We start from the raw sequence: 24,665 nt of genomic DNA, 5'->3' as shown, positions 1-24,665 counted from the left end.
TTGAGAAATCAGCTGATAGTCTTAAGGGCACTCATTTGTAGGTAACTGTCTCCTTTTCTCTTGCTGCTTTTAAGATTCTCTCCTTATCTTTAATCTTGGGTAATGTAAGTATGATGTGCTTTGGTGTGTGCTTCCTTGGGTCCAACTTCCTTGGGACTCTGTGAGCTTCTTGGACTTCCTGAAAGTCTATTTCCTTTACCAGATTGGGGAGGTTCTCCTTCATTATTTTTTCAAATAAGTTTTCAATTTCTTGGTCTTCCTCTTCTCTTTCTGGCATCCCTATGATCGGATGTTGGAATATTTAAAGTTGTCCTGGAGATTCCTAAGCCTCTTCACATTTTTTTGAATTCTTATTTCTTCATTCTGTTCTGGTTGAATGTTTATTTTTTCCTTCTCCAAATAATTGATTTGAGTCCCCATTTCCTTCCTGTCACTGTTGGTTTCCTGTACATTTTCCTTTATTTTACTTTGCATAGCCTTCACTTTTTCCTCTATTTTATGACCATACTCAACCATTTCTGTGAGCATCCTGATTACCAGTATTTTGAACTCTGCATCTGGTAGGTTGGCTATCTTTTCATTGCTTAGTTGTATTTGGGGGGAGTTTTGATCTGTTCTTTCATTTGGACCGTTATTTTTTTTTCTCAGCACACCTGTTACATTTTAAGGTGTGGAGCCTTAGGTATTTTCCAGGGTAGGGCAACCCATGTTGCTGCATTGTGGAGCTGTATGTGGGGAAGGTGTCAGAGAGGGAACAATACCACTTACTTGGCTCTTGGCTGGCTTTCAGTCACTTCTGCCAATACCCACAAGCAAATTGGGCCCTTCTGGTGTTGATTGCAGGGTGAGTGGGTTTGTGTACATTCTAGGACCCTGTGGGTCTCTCCAACAAACTCTCCTGTGAGGCTAGGAGTTTCTCCCACCACCTCAACCTCCACAGGTATTTACAGTCAGAGGTGTTGAGGCTTCATTTCCCCCTATTGGAATCCTGGGTTGCTTGGTCTGTCTCTCTCCCCAGTTTTCCTTCCCGATTTTATCTATATGAAAATGTGGGGCCTCCCATCCACCAGCTACCACCTTGCCTGCCCTAGTCCTCTGGCTGCTGCCTTGCCATGCATCCTCTCCATCCCCACTGCCCATCTCTGCCCTCCTACCAGTCTAGATGAATGTTTCTTCCTTAACTCCTTGGTTGTTGGATCTCCATACAATTCGATTTCCTGGTAGTTCTGGTTGTTTTTTGTTTTTAAATCTGTTGTTGTCATCCTTCTTTTGGTTATGCAAGGAGACAAAATGTATCTACCTATGCCTCCATCTTGACTGGAAGTCATGTGTAGCTTTTATTATGAATTCAAAGGGACATGTAACCAGGATCACTCTCTGTGTGTTAGTTTTCCTGTTACCTTTCTTGGTAATATCAACATTCATGCAGGTGATCCTTCTCCTGTCTTCTCACTTTTTTAATTCCTCTCCTGCAATGATCCTGTTCTCCACTTACTTCAGTCACTCAGGCACATTGTCATATCCTAAACATTGCCATTACGGGCAACTCTGCCACCTTCAAAATCTCACTGACAAGAATTCCACTCTCTGGTCACCAACTCTTATTTTTCTAGTTTGGGTTTTTTGTTTTGTTTTTTTTAATAGTACATCTTCACAATTCTTTAACCCAAGAGGATGGTTCAATCCATTGACCCTGGCATTTTTCAGGACTATTTCACTTTTGAAATTCCTCTTTACCCATCTCAGTGTCCATGATACATCACTAGAATCACTTCCTCACATACACTTGTCTCCTTTGTCCCTTCTTCCCGCCACCTTTTTACCAGGTGAACTTTCAACCCTAACTAAATCCAGATCTCCACTTATTCCAGATCTGAAGTCCAGCAGGTGCATATGAACAAAACTAATTGAAAAAATATATAATATCAAGGATAAGTCTCACTTTAAATTTATAACTGCCAAATTCAAGAGAAATGGCAATTTATTATAAAATTGACGAATTGGACTTCAAATATTTGATTTTCTGTTTTTTTGATACTGTTAAGAAAATGAAAGACTAGCTAAAGCTAAGAGAAAACATCTTCAAAACACATATCTGATGGGACTTGTATCTAGAATATATAAAGAATTCTTAAAACTATAAGAAAACAAGTCAATAAAAAATAGGCAACATATTTGAACAGATGCTTCACCAAAGAAGATATATGCATGTTCAATGATCTCATAAAGGATGTTTGACATTATTAGTCATCACAGAAATGCAAACTAAAACCATAGTGTACCATTACTGCAGCCCTACTAGAATGGCTAATGTACTTTTTTTTTAAAGTTGACAAGCCCTGGCCAGTGTGGCTCAGTTGGTTGGAGCATCGTCCCTTAACCAAAATGTTGCAGATTCATCTCCCAGTCAGGGCACATACCTAGCTTGTGGGTTAGATTCCTGGTCCACAATCCCCAATTTGGGCACGTATGGGAGGCAACCAGTCGACCTATCTCTCATACATTGATATTTCTCTTTCTCCCTTCCTCTCTCTCTAAAAAAGCAATGAGAAAAATAATCTTGGGTAAGGATAAAAAAAATGTTGACAATACCAGGATGCACTAGAAATACTAGAAGTCTCATAAATTCCTGATGAAAACGGAAACTGATATGGCCATTTTGGAAATTTCTGTTTCTTATAAAGTTAAATATATACTTACCATATAGTTCAGCAATCTTATCCTTAGATGTCTTCCCAAGGGAAATAAAAACTTATGTTTACACAAAACCTATACCAAGTGTATTGCCAAACACTGGAAACAATTCTTAACTGGTGAATAAACATACAGTGGAATACAACTCAGCAAAAAAAAGACTGCGCTACTATTCCTCACATCACCATGGCCGCATCAAAAAAGCATTGTACTAATTTAACAAAGCCTGACTCACAGGGCTAGCTACATATTCCGTGATTCCATTTAAATGACATTTTGAAAAAGGCAAAACTCTAGGCCCAGAACACACATCAGTGGTTATGAGGGGCTGGAGTGGGAGGGGGAGATGTTTACTGCAAAGGGCACAAGGGATTTTGGGGAAGTGATAGAAAAGTTCTATATTTTATTTGTGGTACTGGTTATACAACCTGCATGTGTTTTTCAACACTCATGAAATCGCACACTAAAAAGTGTTGCATTTACTGTATATAAATGATATTTCAAGAAATCTATTTAAAAATCAATACAATTTATTAGAACATCAAAAACAACAAATACCTAGGAATAAATTCAATAGAAGGTACACAGTATCTCAATATGGAAAACCATGAGCATTACTGAGATAAACATTATAAAAATGTCGATTCCCCCAATACATCTTTAGAGTCAATGAAATCACAATAAAAATCCCAGAGTTTATGTGTGCATCTAAAAAAAATTAGAATGAGGAGCACTGCTCAAAGCATAAAGAAGTGACAGACATGCCATGATAGGTATTCTGAACTACCTAAAGCAGGAAGCCCATGCAAATTGTCAAATCTGCCAAAAATCAACAATAGACACCTAATTAAGAATCATAAAAATAAGGATAAAACCAAGAAAAGCCAATGAAATGAGTAAATGGAGAACGAAATGGTACTTACAAGTGGGCAGGATGCATTATGACCCAACTAGGCCTTTGATTAGTATTCACTGAGCTAAGATAGTGCTAGGTGCTCATATATCCATTATCTCCATCGCCACCAAAACCACCTTGCCAGTTGTTAAGGAAGCCACTATTACTTCCATTTCATAATTAAGAAAACCACAGCTTTGTAAGGTTAGGTGTCTGTCCCAAGATCACAAGTCCAGTGAGTGACAAGATTTATTATACAAACCTAATGGTCCCAGTTTGCTTCTCAGTTAAGGTATAATTGGTTAACCAAAACTGCTAAGTGTCATAACACTTTGTGGTCAGACTTCGTGAAGCATGAAGACCCAAAGACTATGTCACACTAGGGGCTATGATACTTGCAAATCAGCACTACATATCTGATGCAGTACAGTTTGGGGCAGATTGTGTCATTGTAGCAAGAAAAAAATCTAAATAATTAATTTAAAATCTTTGAAGGCATGAAACTCGATTGAGATTATAATCCTTCATGTTTTGTGAGTATAGGCAAAGAGATGTAAATCACAAGATGTTCATATTCTACACAGAAAGAAAATTATGTATCTGACAGCATCCTGAGCACCATGAACAGCCATACACTGCTTGACTTCAGGAGTCTATGTGATGCAATGCAGCCAGCTTTGCAGTTGGGCCATCTGCTTTTTGCTGGGCCCCAGGAAGAGAAGGATGCTGCTTAAGGCAACTTGGGCCACAGGTTAAAGTCGGCTTCTTCAGTGACAGGACTGCATATGCACATGACATCAGCAAACAGGGGAGATGCTGGCCTTGACTGAAGGTAAACTGGAAGGTTTCCAACTGCTCGGACCTTAGGAAAGACAACTTTTATAAAACCACAGGGAAGCATTGATGACACCGTAAGCCGTGGAGGGGTTCTCAGGCAGATGTTTGGCAAGCCAACACCAGCCAGCAGGCCTATACGAGGCAGAAGCAGCCTCAAGATACAGCCTGCTGCAATTCGATGTACATTTCAGTTAGAACACTCTTGCTATACTTATGAGGGGCGTGACCTCGGCGGATTGCAGGTTGCCAAGACACAGTAAGAAGCAGCTAGGCAAGGGTTCAAGTATAGAAAAGAGTCTTTCCATGTACATAAGCCCTTTTGAATATTAGGAGGTGAAACTTTTAAACAGTAAGTCAATTCAAATGCTTTTATGCTACAAAGCTCGGTAGTCTGGCTCTAGCTTTTTTAAGTAGAGCTTACCCAGATATGTATCACCATGTCCATCACCCTGAAGCCATCCTGCATTCAAGGCAGGGAGCAAACCATCAATCAGCTTAACTCAGGCTCATGTGGCTCAAAAACCATCCCCATCACATGCCCCATTTTGACTCTAGGTGATTTAATTTATAGGAGAAAGAAATCTTCACAGGAGGTGAGTTTCTTAATCCTAATCAATTCCAAAGCAAGAAGCAATTGAAACAGCTCCTGGGCACAGGAGTGAGAGGCCCACTCACAAGAGAATATTGACAATAGCCTGTGATGCAGTGCATTCACTCAGTTCAGTCCCTAGAGGCTTGGATAACATCAATAGGCATGAAGCTTAAAAATAAAAAGCATTGTTTCAGATTAACAGAAACTAAAGAGACATGGCAATTTAATGCAGCATGTAATTATAAATTGGATCCAACCTAGACCAAGAAAAATGTGTTTGCCATAAAGGACAATATTAGTATGATAAAGGATTATTGGAGAAATTTGAAAAATGTCTGTAGATTCGATAATAATGCCATAGCAATGATAATTTTCTGACTTTGGAAATTACACTATGGTTGGTAACGGAATGTCTTTGTAGGAAACAAAAAAAATACGCACAGGAGTGTTTACAAGTAAAGTATGCATGTGTGGATTGATGGGTAGGTGGGTGGGTGCATGGATAGATGAAGTTAAAGAAAACAGAGCTGGACAATAGTTAAAGCAGTATAACACAGATCTTATTTCCAATAAGGGAAAGAGATCTCAGTATAGAATTAGGCTTCGTTCTCAATATAACAAGAAAAAAATGGGGATTTTGTAGCCTAGGATCAGATTGGGACAGGTTTGTACATTACATTGTCTCTGTAAAAATTATTACAGAGACATCAAGGGTGGGGGGGTGTTCTTGCTACACAACTTAACAGGTGTTCCTGTTAAAGGCAAGTCAAGGTTTCATATATAAAAGATGAGGGATGAGCTATTTGATAGGACATGGTGGAGGGGAGGGGAGTCAGATATCAAGGGTGAGAGGATTTTCTCTAGACTTAGGAGGATTCTTTCAAAAACTGGGTAATGTAGACCCAATAAGGACAAACACAGAAGTCCAAGGTCAAATCCTAGTTGAAAAGAGGGCTCATAGGAGCCTGATTAAAGTTTGGTCAATGAATCTGTCTTTGTTAGTGAATAGAGGGATGGATGGATGGATGGACAGACACACAGACCTATATATGCTTGTAAATGTTTAACAACGGGCTCTTTTAGGGGAAATCCCTAATCTATAACTTTGGTTCCTTAGTGTAAATACTCCCATATAGTTACTTTCAAGCTATCAAGGTGGTGTCACTAGATGCAGGGCTGACAAGAACTGCTGGCCTGCGAGTGGCAGGCTCCAGCACAGCCCTGGGTAACTCTCTGTGCTACCTTTGCAAATCTGCTGTAAGTCTGAGATCATTTCAAAATAAAAAGTTAAAATTTTTAACATATGTATAAATTCCCTATATCATAAATCTATTATAAAATTATTTTTCTAGAGACTGGGTACAGCAAGTTTTTAAACCTTACTTAGTTCTCTTTAAGTGATGGCAAACTACAGTATAACCACAATGTCTACGTTAAACAATACTTTTGCATACTAACAGACAACAAGCAACAAAAGGCTAAGGTCTATCACAGAGAAATACTGATAGAATTCACATTATTGATCATTGAATTAGCCAGGTTATACTACTGATAAAGCTTCAGGCGTGGATTTCACCCACAATACAGAAAAATCCCGCTGTGCCGGGGTCACACACCTCCCCATCCCCACGTCATCCAGGCTGGGCACTGCCTGTGTATACCAAAGAACTGAGGCATGAGGGATGGAGTGACTCAGTACAGTTTGCTACTAAACACTCTCTAAAGCTACATCTAAATGGTGGGTCAGCTGTGTCCTCTTCGGTTTCTTCAAGGACAACATGATTTTCAGGCCATAGAAAGATACTAAAAACCGATGGTCATGATGTCATTGCTGGAACTCAAGTTTTTGCTAAGTTCTGCTCCTTGTGATTAAGTCCGTTTCCTCAGATGCTCAAAGAAACTAAAAGTCCACTAAGCTTACATTTTTATAGTGACGCCCAAAAAGAAAATGAACAGAATGTGGAAGGCGAAATTTCTGTGAACCTGGCATCACAGACCAGACCTTCAGACAACCAACTAAAATGCAATGAATTCTTAGTTATACTAAACATAACGAACTTCTAATGTCATTCCAAACCATGGCTTTCATGAAGCACTTGTCAAGTTCTTTGGTGCTAAATAAAATAAAATAAATTTAAAAATCCGAAATCTAACTTATTAGCAACACATACAGGTGTATGTGCCCTGTCACAGTGATTACTGATAACATAAGAGCTAAAACTGGAATGGAATGAACATTTTATATGAACACAGATTTAACAATTCTTTTATTTAAGTGAATAAACTCCAAAAATATCACATGGTTGTTTTACGCTTGATCCAGTCTGCATGTTGCAGCTCATCGAGGGCATTTCTGATGTTCTCAATACAAACTTCCCCTCTGCGATGTTTTTTGGATGCAAGATTCCATACATTCTCAAATTCTTCATCAGAAAGCTTGACACCAATGTTACATAGTATCTGTGCAATCTAGAAGAGAACATGGAAAGTCAAGTCAAGATTTATGTTTATAAATTTGTATTTTTGCCATGTTTGTAACATGTAAGACTACAAATATTTATCCAAAAGAAAAGATACATAGGGGAAAAGGTAGGTCGTGTGTGTGTGTGTGTGTGTGTGTGTGTGTGCGCATGCGCGCATATTACATATAATGAGCAAATATCGAAATTCCAGGACTTTCATTTCAGGAAGAGCTTTGTGAAGATGAATATGAGGGTGTTCAACTATAATAGCCAAAGTATAAAATTGCTTTCAACTCTAAATGTTTTTTGTTATTTTAAAGGGAGGCAGGCAAATTCCAGCAAAGAGAGTTACAAATAGAATACCTGCTGTATGTGAGTTCCGTCTCAGTCACTTCTTGTCGCTGTGATCTTATGTCATGCAAGCCCCTTGAAAATCAGTTTCTCTTCTTTAAAATAAGAATGTGTATAAAACACCTCTAACTGGCCTGTTGCAAACTTTAGTTCTGGGTGTGCAACTGCCAGGGAGATTGTGCATGCACAAGCAACTGAGCAGACTGAAATCTGAGCATATTGAAAACCAGCAAACTTTGGTTATTAATAATTGCTCTGCAATAATAATTTTTAAAAGAGATGAAGGAAGAGGGAACATATGCTTCTCAAGTCCCAGAGAAAGTATAAGAAAGGAACGATTAAGAACTAGCAGTGAAAAGAAACATTAGAATAAGCAGAGGGGAATAAAAGATTTGAAACAAGCAAACAAAAAAGAAACTGAATTTTAAAGAGGAAAAACATTTACTATAAAGTGTACCAGGGGAAAAAAAGCAAAGAGGGAACTGGAAATGAAAGGTTAGGGAATAGGGAAGCCAAAGAAATAGAGTAGTTGCAGAATACATTTATTAAGCAGAATCTGAACAACAATTAAAAGATCCCCTAGAAATGATCTGTCCTTGTGGGAAATTAACAGTATAATCAAATACACTTGAAATTCCGAAGAACAGCTCTGCCAGCAGCTGCAGCTGTACAGCAAAAACACCTCGAGGTCCCTCTGCAGGGCTGCTGTTTCCCTGCGCCCAGCAGCAGGTGGAGAATGTTCCCGCGGAGTGAACGCCACCGACGTGGTCAGCGTGAACGTGATCTGAGTGAGCCTTGGGCATCCCAGAGCTCCTCTTCTGCTTCGTTGCCCCCTCCCCAGGAGGCAACCCTCCCAAGTTCAGCATTCCAATGAGTATTGATTAGCTAATGTAATACTGTTACAGAAACCCACATCTATTCCCAGGTTAACTCCAACCAGGCCTTTGGGTCTTACTTTTCATCTCAAATTGTGAACTAAAGGACCACTTCCTAGTCAAAAAGAATTTTAGGCTTCATAAAACAAGCAGGAGATTTTCACAGGGTTTTTTGTTTGTTTGTTCTTTTGGCAACCCTGACCTTCAGTTTCATGGGCCCTTTGAAGCGACTGAAGGAACTGAAAACACAGACCGGGTGTGCCTCTTCTCTGACCGGCTGGGAAGGATCCTGAGTTCCTTCTTTGGAACCAAACAAGAGGCGTGGTCCTCCGAGCTTCTCCCTTCCTGTCTCCCCCACCTCAACAGAATGAATCATTGCAATGAATCCATTATTAATTTAGTATTTAGTAAGTTTTCAAGCCATCGCCCCTTCATCCAAAGTCCCAGAAGGCTTCGTATGTCTATTCACACCATTTCTCCCTGCAGCCCAGAAGGTTCTGGGGAAGCAGTTTCTCGCTAGATCGCAGGTGCAGTGCTAACCACGTTGGTCTGACCGGGCGCTCCCATTAATGCTCGGCCCTCTGAACCCCAGTGACTCACTGGCTGCTCTTGCTTTGATTATCTAGGAAGAAAATCACCTGAGATACAAGGAGCATGTTTTCTGAGAAAAAAAAAAAAAAAGAGAGAGAGAGAGAAAACAAGATGGATGAGCTGGCACCTAGTACGGGACCGAGTATTTGAAATCATCGGATCATCGGAGCTTGACAGCAGCAGCGCAGGGGAGGGTAGGGAGCGCTCGCCCTGCACGGACTCTCTGGTTCCGGAGACGCAAGCACTCACACAAAGAAAGACTGATCCTTTCGGCTGCTTTTTTCAACTAAGAATGATGTTGAACGGTTTAGGAAAACATTTTTCTTTTTATCACAGGTCCCAGTGAATATATGAGGTCAAAGTAATGCTTGCTATCATAGACTAAATTCCGCTTCAAGAATGGTACCAAAATGTCACAACCAATTTGAACATCACCCTCAAGCATCATTTATTTGGGGCTCCTGATGACTTCTTGTGTCTAATATAAAAGCTCAAGTTTTATAAAGTCTAATAGTCAATACTTGTTGATATATAAACATTCCTACGTGTATGTATTTATGTCAAGCGGACATTTCTTTCAACCCTTTTGAAATAATATGCTGTACCTCTTTTTTGGATCTGCTCTGGAAGAAGTCTCTTTCAAACACTCCCTTCTGGCCAAAGATGCTAGGATGTAGTAATGAATAGGCATTGCCCTCTTCACCATAATCAGTTCTGTCGCTGATGCGGCGAAATCGGGGGGCAGGAATATCAGACCGAATGGTTGGAACACCGTGGATGGGATAACCTAGGACATCAGCGAGGGAGGAAAACACACAGTGTGAAACTGAGCTGTAGAATACAGTAGCCGGCAGCCACATGTGGCTATTTGGAGCCCTTGAAATGTGATTGAGATGTGCTATAAGTGCAAAATGCACCCTGGATGTCAAACATTTTGTAGCAAAAAGTGAAATATTTAATTAATCACTTTATATCAATTACTCATTAAAATGATAATATTTTGGAGATACATATTATATACAAAAATATACATACTGTTAAAAGTAATTTTACTTGTTTACTTTTTCTTAATGTGGCTACTGAAAATTTATAAGCACATACGACTCCAGTTATATTTCTATTAGACAGCATCATTCTATTTCTTTTAACATTTCTTTTATTGTTGTTCATGTACAGTTTTCTGCCTTTTCCCCCACCCCTTCCCAACACCCTAGCCCTCCTCACCTCCCTCCCCTGTTTCCCCTCTTCCCCTGGTTGTTGTCCATGTGTCCTTTATCATTGTTCCTGTAGCCCCTCACCCTTTTCCCCTGTTATCCCCTCCCCTCTCCCTTCTGGTCACTGTTGGCCTGTTCTCAGTTTCAGTGTCTTTGACTATATTTTGCTTGATTGTTCCTTTTGTTGATTAGATTCCTGCTAATGGTGAGATCATACAGTATCTGTCCCTCACTGCCTGGCTATGTCACTGAGCATAATGCTCCCCAGTTCTGTCCATAGACAGCATCATTCTAAAGAATAGCAAGACCTCAGTGTGCCAGAACGCATAGCAAGTCTATAAAATCCAGCTACAAAAAAATATGTAAATCCTTAACCATGCCCTTAGTCCAAGGAAGTGATCTTAACCAACATAAAATAGTCTAATAACCAATGTTCATCATCTTTGATATGGAGATATAAAATATTATGGGTTAAACTGTATCTTCCCCAGATTTATGTGTTCTAACCCCTAGGACCTAGAATGTGACCTTATTTGGAAATAGGGTCCAAACAGATGTAATTAAGGTGAGGTCGTACTGGAATAGTCCCCTCACCTATTGCGTATGACTGGGATCCTTAGAGAAAGGGGACATTTGGCCACACAGACACTCACATAGGAGAATGCCGTGTGAAGATGACAGCAGATGACGGGGAGATGCAGCAGAAGCCAAGTTGCGCCAGCTCTGCCAGCAAACCACCAGAAGCTAGGGGAGAGGCAGGGAACAGATTCTGCCTCCCAGCCCTCAGAAGGAAACAACCCTGCGGATACCTTGATCTTGGACTTCTAACCTCCAGAACTGTGAGATGGTACACTTACGTTGGCTAAGCCATCCAGTCTGTGGTACTTGTTATGGAAGCCCTAGCAAACTAATAGATAGAGAATGAAGATAGTGAGAATTGTTTTGTTAGAGCTCTTCAAATATCTGAAGGCAAATCTGAATGTAGCTAAGAGTCACGTGGTTTAAAAGTCTCCTAAAGCTTGGTGATGTTTCAATTCCTACAGTGTATACCATTCAGTGTTCTCATCTATGATGGTTTTGATTTCATTAATATAGAGAGAATCCTTTCACTGGGATCATCACCAACAATAGTTCAGTTCAGCCTAAACTTACTGAGACCCCCGGGTGCTTGGATACAGAATTAAATGAAAGATCCTAGGCTTTGAGAAATGTAAAGTCTGAAGTCTAATGCAAGGACAGGTGAAGGACATGTCACTTCCACATTTATTGATCATTTTAAACCTCAACAAATATGGTGACATACTCACAAATGGAAGGAACAGCTCCTACAACCGCATTGATCTCAGAAGAAGAGGTCTTATAGTGACTGGCAACTTTATCGCCAGGCCTCAGAAGTGTCCGGAGGGTCTTTTCTGAGTTCCCACTTAAGACAATATCTTCAGGCTTTATCAGGAGAGTTGGTTCAGATTCTTGGACATTAGCCTCAGCAGAGTTTGAACAATCTGGCTTTCTACCTTTAAGCAAAGAGGGAAAGGGGAGGAAAGTACAGGAAGAAGTTACTACTTGGTTCTTCCAACTCTGCAGCAAAATCATGTTTCCCATTCAGTTTCTTCCTGCTGGTGGAAACTGAGCTGGGACTGTAGTAAACCCTGCATGGATGCCAGCACCCACCCCACTGTAGAAGAGTAAGTTCAGGCCAATGTCATACACCAGGAAATTAGAACCTGGTCCAATGTTTCTTCTTTCCATTCCACTCATTTGACTCTAGAATAAAGCTTTTAGATCCAAAAGAATGAAAACATAGAACCTATTTTTTTCTTTCTTTATTTTTTAATCAGTGCTTATTTTCATATTTTACTTGAACTACAGGACTGCCAGAGTCTCTGCCTTAGGAGGATATAGGAAAAGACATATTTCGAGTTGTAAATTCCACACATACCTGATCAAGGAAGGGGAGCCCCGTATGTCGCAACATTTGGAAAAATGATGAGAACTCACTATGAGTTCAGAAACTGATTATGAATAACTCCCTTAAAATCGTCTATAAAAGAAAACCCTGAAATTATAAGATTCTGGCCTGTTTTGCAGATTAGCTTTGCTGAACCAATTACGAATTTTAAGAGTACATTCCTGACATTGTTTCAAACAGACCTGCTAACTTGACAACTAGCAGTAGAGGGCGCTGTGGTCCTGCATTCTCTACAGGAACTCGCAGTTATGAAAAAGTTCAAGCAAGCTTTGTAGAGGCAAATGGTGCCCCAGTATGAGAATGAGGTGAGAACTGTGGCCAACCAGAAGACACGCCTCGGTAAAGTCTGCACTCCCCGGGAATTCAGCACCTAACAACTCTTGCCATGAAAGCATTCAGGCCCATTCCAGACCCTCAAATCCTCTCCCCACCTCCACCACCTCCCCATACAGAAAAACCAGAAATCTGTTCAAATAAAAAAGTTCCTCGGAAAAGTGTTTGAAAGCCACTGTCTTAGAGTACTTACCCACCCCTTCACCCTTCCTCCCGAAGTCAACAGTAAGAGAGAAAGAACTTGGTATAAAACAATCCCTGAGCCCCTTCTGAAGCACCGGCCACTGTCTTAGAAGATGAAAAATCTCAAGAATTTCATTGAAAATGGCTGACAAAGTCAGGACCCAAAATCCAAGAACAACTTGAAAGACTGGTTTGAAAACAGGGTTCTGCTTTTTCCCCACTACTCATTAGTTGTGCCAAGAAGAAGAAGAAAAAAACACCCATATTTCTGACAGCTTAATTAGGTAGAGAAAATTCTCCTGCTGCCCTAGTGGGTGGACTGGCAGGGCCTTGCAGAAAGACATGACCAAGGAATAGACATGAAAACAGTAGTATCTTCACTTTTTAGAAGAGAGAAAATAAAATTGTAAACAACCTTCTAAATAGCCAATTCTCTCTAATAATCAAGATTCAAACATTAAAGCAAATAATGAATCACTATATAGCAGCTAAATTAGAGGACTGTTTGAAATAACACTCAATAAAACATGGTTGCAGTAAAATTGTCTCCCAGCCTTGGCGGACAAAGTTGCAAATTGGTCAAATCATTTAGAAAAGCAAAACAAAAAATATACAAAGACAGTTAACTTCTGGGATAATAATAACATTCATAAGAAATGAGATATGATTAGAAACACAAAGCTGAGAGTTAATAATCATTAAAGCATTACCCGTATTACTTTAAAACTGTCTGGAAACAACCTAAATTTCAAAGAGTGGAGAAATAGTTTCATAATTTATAATACACCAGCATGAGGGAACTGAAAATGAAGTTTACAGAACACATAAAAGTATCTCTTCATTCCATAGAAATTTGAAGTTAAATTAAAAAAATAAAATAAAAATGGTGAATACATGGTCAATTTCGCTATGTTTAAATATGTGCATATACACATACAAATATGTATATATCTATATATGATTAGTGATGTAAGAATATAATACATAGCCATGAAAATATTTAAATAAATGTAAAGATTATGGTTTCCCTTTTTTCTTCAAAGATTTAAACGATTAAATTTTCCTTTGTCAAATTCTACTTCATTTACTGACTTTCCCTGATGGAAGTGAGCTAATTACAAAAATGATTTTCAAACAGCTTTCTGAGGAACTATATATACTATTTTGCGCTTCTGAATAACTTCTTTTGCTGTTAATTTTTTTTCTTAAAGGAGTAGTACATGCTTCTAAATTCAAAAGATACAAAATATAGATTAAACAGTGAATCTTGCTGTCACCCTATCCTTCGGCTACCCTGTTGCCCCTCCCTAGGAACAGCAAATGTTATTAAATTCTTCCCTATCTTTCTACAGATATTCTATGTATAAACAAGCAAATAAATAAATATGTCTACATATATAAAAACCTACATATCTAAAATATATAATATTGAAATTGAGAAGAGATGAACTCCTAGAAAAATAAAAATGTAAAAGTCCACTTAAGAATTCAGCAAAGTTTCAAAAATTACCTTTAATGATAACCCTCTCTTCATACTCTTTAAGAGGCATTTTATCTTTCCAGTTAAGAAAATTTGCAAATTCCAGGTAGTTAATCAGCCCATCATTATCCACATCGCAGTAGTCAAATAACAGGTCCAACAGCCTCTCATCCAAGTGCAGGTGGGCCTGACCACAAGCTTCCCGAAGCTCAGCTTTATCTATCACCCCATCTCCTTTCTGTGAGACATGCAGCAAAAAAGGTGAAGTGAGCATTGCCTTCCAAAGCAGAGAATGCAACAGCTATTATTTCACTTAAGAAAAAAAAAGATGTACTGGTTGGTGTGGCTCAGTGGATTGCGTGCCAGCCTGCGAACCAAAGGGTTGCTGGTTCAATTCCCAGTCAGGGCACACACCTGGGCTGCAGGCCAGGTCCCTAGAAGGTGGCGCCATGTGAGAGGCAGCCACACATTGATGTTTCTCTCCTTTTCTTTCTCCCTCCCTTTTCCTCTCTCTAAAAACAAATAAAATCCTTTAAAAAAAAGAAAAAAAGGAAGTTCTATCACATAAATTCAATGAATTTGTCTTATTTTTCACAAACGAGGAATCAAATGTTAATCGAGATTGGTCTTCATTGTGTCAACCTATGTGCAGTGGTGTCAGCCCTGGTTGGAGCAGGGTGTGGCTTAGAATCTCTGCTAATTCTATGTAATAATTTTTTCATTTAAATCATGCTGTTCACACTGTGGTGGAGCACATGTGGCCACGATTCACGCTTGCCATTTCATCCGACCAGTGTTGTGTACTTTTGACAGCTCTCTACAACGTTTCATGTTTTCAAAGTGTTCTGGTGTCCCGAGGGGGTAGCAAATGACCCTCCACTTCACTACCCGGTAATGAGAAGAAATTGGGGAAGTAGCTGTCAGCCAAGTCCAGGGAGGCAGACTCAAAGACAGTTGCTTGCTCGTTATTAACGCCCCTATGGGCAAGAGGAACCTGCTACCATTTTGGTGGTCAGCCCAGGAGGGGAAGTTTCCACCCCCTTTCAGAGAATAGTTAAATATAGGAGCACCTACGCTGAGTGTGATAGGAGGGAAATTTATGATGGCTCTGGGCACAAACCGGCTGATCCACCTGGGACATGAGGAGGCAGAGCACACCGTGCTCATTAAGGAAGAATGACAAGAGCTGGGGTGTGCTACCGCTCAGCCCCTCCTATAGTCTATGCAGCCAACCTTCAATCCCTTCGGAGATGACAGTAAAGGATCTGAGTGTGTTCCCAGCTGGTCCTGGCTGTTATAAGGGGGCTTTGACCCTCTCAGAAAGATTTCTCTGAGACAAAATATAATGTAAGCAAGAAACGGAAGAAGAAGAAGAAAAAGAAAAACGGTAAGAGAAAGGAGAAAATATAAACGAGAGAGAGAGTTCTCTGAGGCAGACCAGGGAAACCATAAATGACTCACTGACTAGTGTTCAGCTCACATGCCCAGGATTGGATTTACAACGATAAACATGATCCCTGGAGACTGAGAAATGACCCAGTGATTCTAAATAAATCCCTGTCATCAGCGCCGTGGGCCTGGAAAATGTCCCTGACCCTTATGTTGAAACAGAATGAGAATTTAAAACATATTCCTTTTTTTTAATGCATCCGTTGCTATTAAAATGTATTATCTTAACAAGGGAGCTACAAATGCCCTGGGTTAAAATAGATTCCTTTATAAAAGCCTCTGCAGCAAACCCAAGTCAACCAAAAATGCAAACCCCACAGCCCTGCTAAAAAGCAATGTGGGCTGTGGCTGTTGAATCAAGAGGTATTCAAAACTGAAATAGATGGTGTAACTAATGGTGGCCTTGTGGCCCAGTGTGGGGCTTTGTGTAGACTGAAAACACCGGTGGTTTTTTTCATTTGTGTGGCCTGATAACTCAGGTGGTTTGTTCCTTTGAGCTGCCCATCGCCACCATACCACTCAAAACTGAAAGCATGTTTCTTACTCACTGGTGCAGAGCTTCTCTCTCCCTCTGGACCCTGGATCTCTCCCTTGCTATACCCCAACCTCAGCAGCTCTAAGAAGAAGGATGACTAGATGTGGGACTCAAGTCTCCCCGTCCCCAAGGGAGATCAAAGGCCACACACATCTGTCCAAGTAGGTCATGAAACTTCAGTGGGCAGAGACTCAAACTTTTGTCGCTTCTTTGGATACAGGTGCTAAAGGCATCCTCCTCCTCAGTCTGCAGGGTTGGGGAGAGATCTAGATGCATCAGGGGCGGGGGTGAGGGGACAGGGTTTATTTGAAGTGGAGAAGGAAAGCTAGCAAGAGTATGTTTCTGTGGCTTCCAATATGAATGTATAATTGACATTGATACTTTGCATCCCTGTACTGTGAATGTTCTTAAGAGCTGGGGCACTTATGATTAAGAAGAGCCACATGTAGAGAATTGCTAGCATCAATACCTGGGGGACCCCACAGCCCAAACGATCCCTTTGAGCTACAAGTCTCCATGACTAATGATTTTGACACTTGGAGCCGCTGGAAATGAGAGGCAACCTCCACTTGGAAGTGCCCCTTGAGGTTTAAGACTCATTGTTCCCCTTACCCTATAACTACGTGGACACCTTTTGAAAAATAGCTATTAGCCAGCTACTGAGCTCTTGTTGAAACTGAACACCTGACCCATGGAGGCCTTGTGACTTGCCAGATCGATCAACATTTTGAAGTGAGCTGACTTAGACTCAATGATTAGCAAGGTAGAAAGGGCCTAACAAGCCTCATTTGTGACATGGTAATGACATACTCAAGAAGGCAGCCGGCCTGGCCCCAGTAACATCTAAGCTTTACATGAAAAAGGACAGCAATTTTGGGGGGGAAATTTTTATTCATCTTTGCTACCTAGAGCAAAAGTCACTGGCTCAACAAGACCCTCAGCTCACCGAGGCTCTCCAAGCACTGGGGCCTCATTCACTAACCTGAGAGCCAGTGGTCTTCACTGGGCTGCTGCGGCTTTGAACCTCAATGAGAGCTCTGAAGGACCAAAAATAGACATGGCCACTCTACTCAGTGAACAGAACTCAGGGCCAGTCTCATGGCTTTGGGCAACCCTCCCTTTGATGAACCCACTACAGTTTTACTGACTCTTGGACTGTTGCCAACAGCCTGCCGGTGTGGTTTGCCACTTGGAAAGCTACAGACTGAAAGATTAAAGACACTCCTTTTGGAGCCTGTAAACTACGGAAACAAATCATGGTTACTGAATGAGCTATCTGGGTAATTCATATAGATGACCGTGAGAAGGGTCCATTCTCTAATGAGAATAACTGGAATCCAGCTTCTGACTGAGCCTGAACCATTCAGATTGCCACCATCACCGCCTAGATCCATCGTTGTACCAGGCACGGCACCACACCCACCATAACAGACAAGGCACAGAGTAAAGCACTCTGTGTTTCCAATGCAGAGACCGCCACTGTGGCCAAACTGCAAATCCTGTCAAAGGCTGGCCCATTTGTCTCATGATGAGGGGGACACATCACACACAAGACATTGCTCCATGCTCCTGGAAGGCTGACTACATTGAATCTCTTCCCATCTCAGAGCTATTAATGATGCTTCACCACTGTTGACACATTTTCAAGTTATGGAATTGCTGTTCAGGTCTAATCAACCTGCTGCAGTATGGCCCATGAAATTAATCTGGCATGTGCTTTGCTTTCTGGACCATTTTCAGTCTGACAGTGCTGTGCCTTACAGCACAAAAGCTACTCAACAATGAGTTAAGCAAGGTATTTAATGAACCTTTCCTGTTCTCAACTATTTACAGCCATCTGGTACTACTGAACTCTGGAATAGCCTTCTCAAAAATGGACTACCTTCCTTATCAGCTCCTGCTCATACATCTTATAGTAGTAAAGCAGTTTTGTCCCTGAATGCTGCTGTCCCCTAAAAGGAACCCATTCATCTCAGCTACTTCCTGGATAATAATTAGATAAAAGGAGTAAGAATTATATAAACCTATTTTGAAAATTTGGGGTTTTCTTGTGACCACTCTTGGACATGATGCATTATTTTCCCCTCTGGATTTTAAGTTCCCTAAGTGGAAAGTCCACATTATTCAGAATAATGTTTAATGGATTGAGAGTGTTCAATAAATAGCAGAATTAATCCTCTATTTTATTTGCTCTGTTTTGTTTTGTTTTGCCATTAAACTAAAAATGAGCATTCAACAATATAAGATTCAAATAATCAAAAATTATCCTACAGCTGCTGTAGGAAGACCCACATCTTATTACCCTTTCAGAAAAAAGCTCCTCAAGGACAGTGAGCACTACATTGTGCAGATCAAAAGTTTACTATTTAAAAGGTGTATCGGCATTAAATAATTCTCAGTAATTTCTTCCCTGCTTAATTTAATTTTATCACAAGGAATATGCCTGCTGGTTCACTAAGATAATCAACGGCTATTGAGATGATCATCTTGCCTATAATTACATTTAGAATGAAGATTATTTTAAAAGCAGAGCACTACGTATTGTGGTAGGTTTTCTTATTCATACCACTGCTGTATAAATTTCCCTGGATATCATCTTTGTAGGACAATTGGATTTGAGTTAAGTTTAAAATGTACTTGTTTTAGCACTTAATTCTGAAGAATCCTTTTTAAATTACCTGAAAATAGCTATTGCTCTCTACTAAGAAACAGAGAAACAGTTGAATACTTATATTTTCTTTAAACACAACTTCATGAAAAATGTAGTAGATGACTGATCAGTATGTGTCTCTACATAATTACATACACATAAATGAGAATATTAACCCACTTTTTATTCATTAGTACTGCACAAGTACACAGGCCCTAATCTAAAAGCAAATAAAATAAATGGACTTAGAATTAATTAGCCAATGAGTGAGCAAGATTGTTTTAAGATAAAAAAATATAACGTGTGACTTTTTCAAAATTGCACTCAATAGTGGAAGAGAAATAGGAATACTGTACTTTTTATTTCTGAGTTAAATTAAAATTATTCTGCTCTCTCTTCTCATATCAAGATTATGATACATTGCATCATCACAGATTTATTTATAAACATTTATTTGTTTATATTAGAGTCATTCTAAAATGGTTCTGAGGAAAATAAATACAATTAATAAAAGTAAACATAAGTACAAGATAAAAACAGAGCCAAAACAAAAGTGAGGAAATCAAGGCAAAGAGAATATAGGATGGAAAAAATTAAGATAAAACCTGAATAAAAAGATCATATAACATGTATGCTATGAGATCATGTTCACAAACTAGATGGGTTACATTGAATTGGTTCTGAGCTTCCTGGTTTCCAAGTCAAAAAGGTATGAGCAATTATTACAAAATTCATGTTGTTCATGAAGTAAAACAAGCCAAATTCTTAGATTAAGCACAGTTATTTCCTGTAGAAAGAACGAGATGTCCTCATAGAGAGGATGCACATGACAAAAATAAATAGTCTCGTGGGTGTATTAACAAAAATGAGCTGTGTTTCACAAGCAGTTTATATAACAGTGTTCCTCAGTGTAACCTCAAGGCATGCAGCTTGATAAAACAATCCTGAGATAACCTATAATGGTGTCAGGTAACTATGCAGCTCTAGACTGATCTGACTTGACCAAAAGATAAAATTTAGAGTAGCTTGAAAATTGAATTATGGTATACTGCCTTCTCAAAACTGAAACCACACCCTGCTCCCCGGGGGGACAGACAGTCTAAGTTTGACTGGGACCTAGATTGATGGTACTACGTGTACATATTCGGATTTAGGTGTAGGTTGTTTCTACCTCAGAAGCCTTCCCCAGGGCCACGGCACTTCCCTCCCCCTGTTCCCAGCACACTACACTTAATCATTTACAACAGTGCTTCTCAAACTTGAATGTGCACCAGAATCACTTGAAGGGCTTGTTAAAAGCACAATAGCTAGGCCCCACCCTAGAGCTCCTAGTTCAGTAGGTCTGGGGTGGGGATTGCAATGTGCACTTTTAAACACGTTCCCAAATGAGGCTGATGGTGGTACCAGAACCATACTTGGACAACCACTGATCTACTCCAAGTGTCAGCCAACTTTTTCTGTTAAGGACTAAAAACATAAATATTTTAGGTTTTGCAGGCCCTGCAGCCTATGATGCACTACTCTGTATTTGTTATGCAAAAACAGCCATAAACAATACTTAAAACAAATACAAATAAAACTATTTACAAAAACTGGATTTGACCCGAGGGCCATAGCTCCCTGATCCCTGGTCTGCACCAACCTGCAGGGATCTGTAACCCCAAGCACAGACCAAAAAACTCCGCTCTAATACTGGCCTTGTCATAGTGCCTGAAGGCTGCCAGCAAAGTGTCAAAGTTTTGGTAGTTCACGTTCTTCAGGCGATGACGAACTGCTGCAACCAGGGCTCGCTGCCTGTCCTTGCCTCGGCGATATTCACCCGGGAGTCTATTGTAGATGAGATCATCAGCGCCTATTGAAGAGGAGGCAAAAAGTCCTTTACCCGAATTTAAATTTTGTCAATAGTATTCCCATCCTAAAGAAAGAGGGAGAGTCTGATGGAGCAACCTCTGTGAATGAAAAACCTCATACCTAACTCCAACACTATGTTCCAGCAAGATCAAATCTTATACATAGGAAAGCACATAAAGTAATTGACAAAAATTAGTATTTCTGTTTTATGTGATTTCTCTGTTTGACGAAAAAAATCTGTAAGATAAATTTTGTGGGGGAATCATTAGCCCTTCTCAGCTGTCAAGTTGTATTCTTGACAGTGAAGGCCTGACTGCCTCTTAGCAGATATTTGTCTACCATGCTCAGGATTGGAAAGCTGGGGCGATTCCATGTGGGGACCACTCTGTATGCCTCAGAGTTGACTTCAGCTCTGCAAGCCCTTGTAAAAACTGGGCTCAAATTCCCTACTCCCTCCTAATATGCATTTCTAGTCTGCCTTCGGTCTGCAGATCAGGTTCCCATTTCTCAGCCCTGCTTCTCCCTATACCACTACCAGCACCACTACCCCATCTGCAGCTCCATTAAACTAGAGTCCTGACCCACGATGACCCTTCCGTTATCTGGAAGTAATGACCTCCCCAATCCACCTGCTACATCCCCCTGTCCCTGGCCATTGCTTCCATTTACTCTTCACAACTTAAAGGAACTTCACTGAATTATGACACAAAGAAAGTACAAACACACACATAGCCTCCAAACCTATTCCTTGCCATTCTCTTTTGGAAAACATTCTTTGAATGTTAATGTTGACAGAAATCAGATTAGAGTTGACCAAATTGCCTCAGATATGGTGGCTTGGTGCATGTCACCAGAAGAGACCTTCTGCCTCTGTTCATTTTCCTTTGACCTACACCCCTCCCCCTTCCTGTTTATTTGGAGTAGGGTCAGGCTGGTTGTTGAATGTCATACCCTGGATAGATTAATTTAAATCACAACACTGGCTGCAGTTGAAGGACAACTAATATTTACACCTACTCTGTACAAAACTCTATATTAGGCTCTGTCAAGAGTCTCTCTTAATAGGTACTTATAGAACCTTTCAGTTTCTTATTATAAAATCAGGAGCTAATCAGGCATGCTTAGAGTATACTTAGAGTATAGGTGAGAAGCCGACAACCAATGCTGGTTCCAGGAATTGGGCAAGTGCATTAGACCAAGGCCATCTCCTATGAGATCGGCTACCATCAGACCACCTTGAAGAGTACAAAACACAAGTAAGGCTCTGGGAGAGTAAATCGAGATGGTTAGGGGTGATTTTTGACAGATAAGCAAGGCTTCCTTTCCTTCCCCACACTTCTTCCCCAGATATAAACCTTTCGGGTAACTATTCTATATAAAGGAGGTCCTCACTCTTCTAGGAGATGGATCTTGGTTGCACATTTTTTATCTTCAGAGGCCTTCCCTCTCCATTAACATCCAAAGATAACCATTAATGGTTGTTTTTCCAGCTCCACTCAGGTTTCCCACCACAACCCCAGCAGGTTTAATTGCCTGGTGAGTGAGACATAGGTTAATACCCGCTTCTGGTCTGGCCCTGAAAGACTGTTTATGAAACACATGTCAAATCACTTGCAATTACTCGAGGGCCATGTCTAACAGTTGAAATCGGGAATACAAACTCTGGCCCTAAGAGAGAGACCCATGACCCAGCTATCACGCCATGGCAGTCAGAAAGACTGAGCAAGTGCCTCAGTTGTATTCAGTCTACAAACAATTCCCATCATGCACCACTGTACACCTGCCTTGGATCCTCCTTTATGCTGCCTCTGCCCTGGTGCATTCCAGAAGCTGCCCACAGCCTTTGTGCTCTTCCTGGAAGTATCTTAACCAGTGACCCCAGATCCTAAGAAGGAGGCATTCTTTGTAAAGCTGCCTTTGCTTCCCTAAGTAAGGATAAAGGAGAAATCTGGGCCTAGTAAAGAAACCAATATATCCTGGAAGCAGGCAGACCCTGGAGTTCCCAAATAATAAATGCTATTTGTTGACCATAATAATAGTTACAAAATGTTAGAACCTAGAGTAAACCATGTCCATCCATGAGCTTTTTTCATCCAGAAAAAGTTCAGAGAGGGCACCTAGTCCCCTTTCCCACTTAGATTACACAGCACCAAGGCTGGTACTATCCTTACATATTTTTTAAATCATTAATGTCAGTATCCTTCCTTTTCATTTTATAACACCATCTTATCATTCCAATTATAAGGATAACATTGATCAGGAAATTTGCCAATGTTGTCCAGATGTCAAATTGATTCATACTACAAATTTTGGTGAAAAGTGCACTGTGTGCTGGATCCAGAGGGCCCAACACACAGCAAGCCAGAGCACCTACCACATGCAGCCTGCCCTCAGAGTTTACCATCAGTCCCTACTTGGTTCCAGGCTAAGTGATGAGCTTCCTAAATCATCTCTGTCCCCCTCTACAGGTGCAAAGAGCTCTAAGATGAACAGGCATGCATTCAACATATAACAGTTCCAAACAGAACCAAAACAGAACCCAAAACAGAAACAGAACCAAAATACAATCTCCTAATGTGTCAATTAATGATGCTCCAAAACTGTGTTGCATAAGCTCACGTAAAAATAAATGTGTATTTCATGAGCGAGTGGACTTTAGCTAAAATATTTTCAGTAGTAGTCCTTAAACTTTAGTGTATGTAAGAACCTACTAAGTCAGGCTAACAGGGCATGGGCCCCAGAAACCTGCATATTTAATAGTCCCAGAGTGATTTCTGCAGGCTTTATTTTGAAAACCACTGATATGCAGCCCAATCCTGATCGGCTTTAGCATAGTTTTCCCTTTGGATGTCTGCGGTTTACATTGCTTAGAAATAAAGACAAAACCCTGGTAAGTTTCTACAGCCACTTTATGTATTGATTAATTGATTTGCTGGTGGGAAGAAAGTGGCTCTTAATCATGTGATTGTAAAGCACAGTGCTTTCTCAAACTGGAGTATGCCTACAATTTATCTGGAAATACTCTTAAAATGTAATTTTCTGATTTGGTAGATCTGGGGTGGAGCCTGAGAGTTTGCATTTCTAAGAAGCTTGCAGGGGACAGGGGACACCAATACCACCAGGCTGCAGATCACACCTTGAGGAGCAAGGACCTAGTACAACGTTCAATTCATTAAAAGGCTGCCTCATCTCACTTTGGCTTGTTTAATACAGGCCACATTTATTTTCTAAATAAAGTTGTGAGCCTTAGCTGACTGGAGGTATTCATTGGAATGGCTTTAATCTGTGCCTATCTCAAACATAATGTGAAAATTTTTTTTCTTGTGCTACAAACTTTTCTCATTAATATTCACATGATATTTTAAGCCTCTAAAATTTGAAGCTTTGAGAAGACACGGTGAACTTAACTGCGTACCACTGGTGTGTGGGGGCGGGGGTGTTGTTTGTTTTGTAAGGAGAAAATTGATATATTTACCATAGTTCTCAGGATGGATACAGGCTCCAAATGTGTGGTCTGGGGCAACATTCCTTGTTTCCGCAATGCTATCAAAGAAAACAAACGCTTTAGTTAAAATACCCACCACATGCCATCCCTGGAATTTAAAATGTTTGCCATATGTTTTTAATAGCCCATATTTTCTCCTATAACCAAACTATGAAGATCAAACAGAAGTTCTCACAGATCTTTTCTCTAATCTTCCACT

The 24,665-nt window shown here is 40.3% G+C and overlaps 1 protein-coding gene across 1 annotated transcript in view; it reads right to left on the bottom strand.

Moving 5' to 3' along the window:
• Window positions 1-5,729: 5,729 nt before the first annotated feature.
• The window catches only part of EFHB (EF-hand domain family member B), a 47,667-nt gene continuing 28,731 nt past the window's right edge, over window positions 5,730-24,665 (bottom strand). Inside the window, exons 8-13 of the mRNA XM_028518901.2 lie at window positions 24,437-24,504; window positions 20,808-20,962; window positions 14,507-14,714; window positions 11,819-12,025; window positions 9,903-10,084; window positions 5,730-7,487 (exon numbers count right to left, since the gene is read on the bottom strand). Coding sequence (XP_028374702.1) covers window positions 7,314-7,487; window positions 9,903-10,084; window positions 11,819-12,025; window positions 14,507-14,714; window positions 20,808-20,962; window positions 24,437-24,504 — 994 coding nt within the window. The 3' untranslated portion in view covers window positions 5,730-7,313. The remainder of the gene's footprint in view (window positions 7,488-9,902; window positions 10,085-11,818; window positions 12,026-14,506; window positions 14,715-20,807; window positions 20,963-24,436; window positions 24,505-24,665) is intronic.

This window comes from Phyllostomus discolor, chromosome 7 (assembly GCF_004126475.2).
Source record: "Phyllostomus discolor isolate MPI-MPIP mPhyDis1 chromosome 7, mPhyDis1.pri.v3, whole genome shotgun sequence".
In the NCBI taxonomy this organism is placed as follows: domain Eukaryota; kingdom Metazoa; phylum Chordata; class Mammalia; order Chiroptera; family Phyllostomidae; genus Phyllostomus; species Phyllostomus discolor.
Note: the sequence above shows the minus strand (reverse complement) of the source record. Positions and strands in the feature narration are given on the sequence as shown.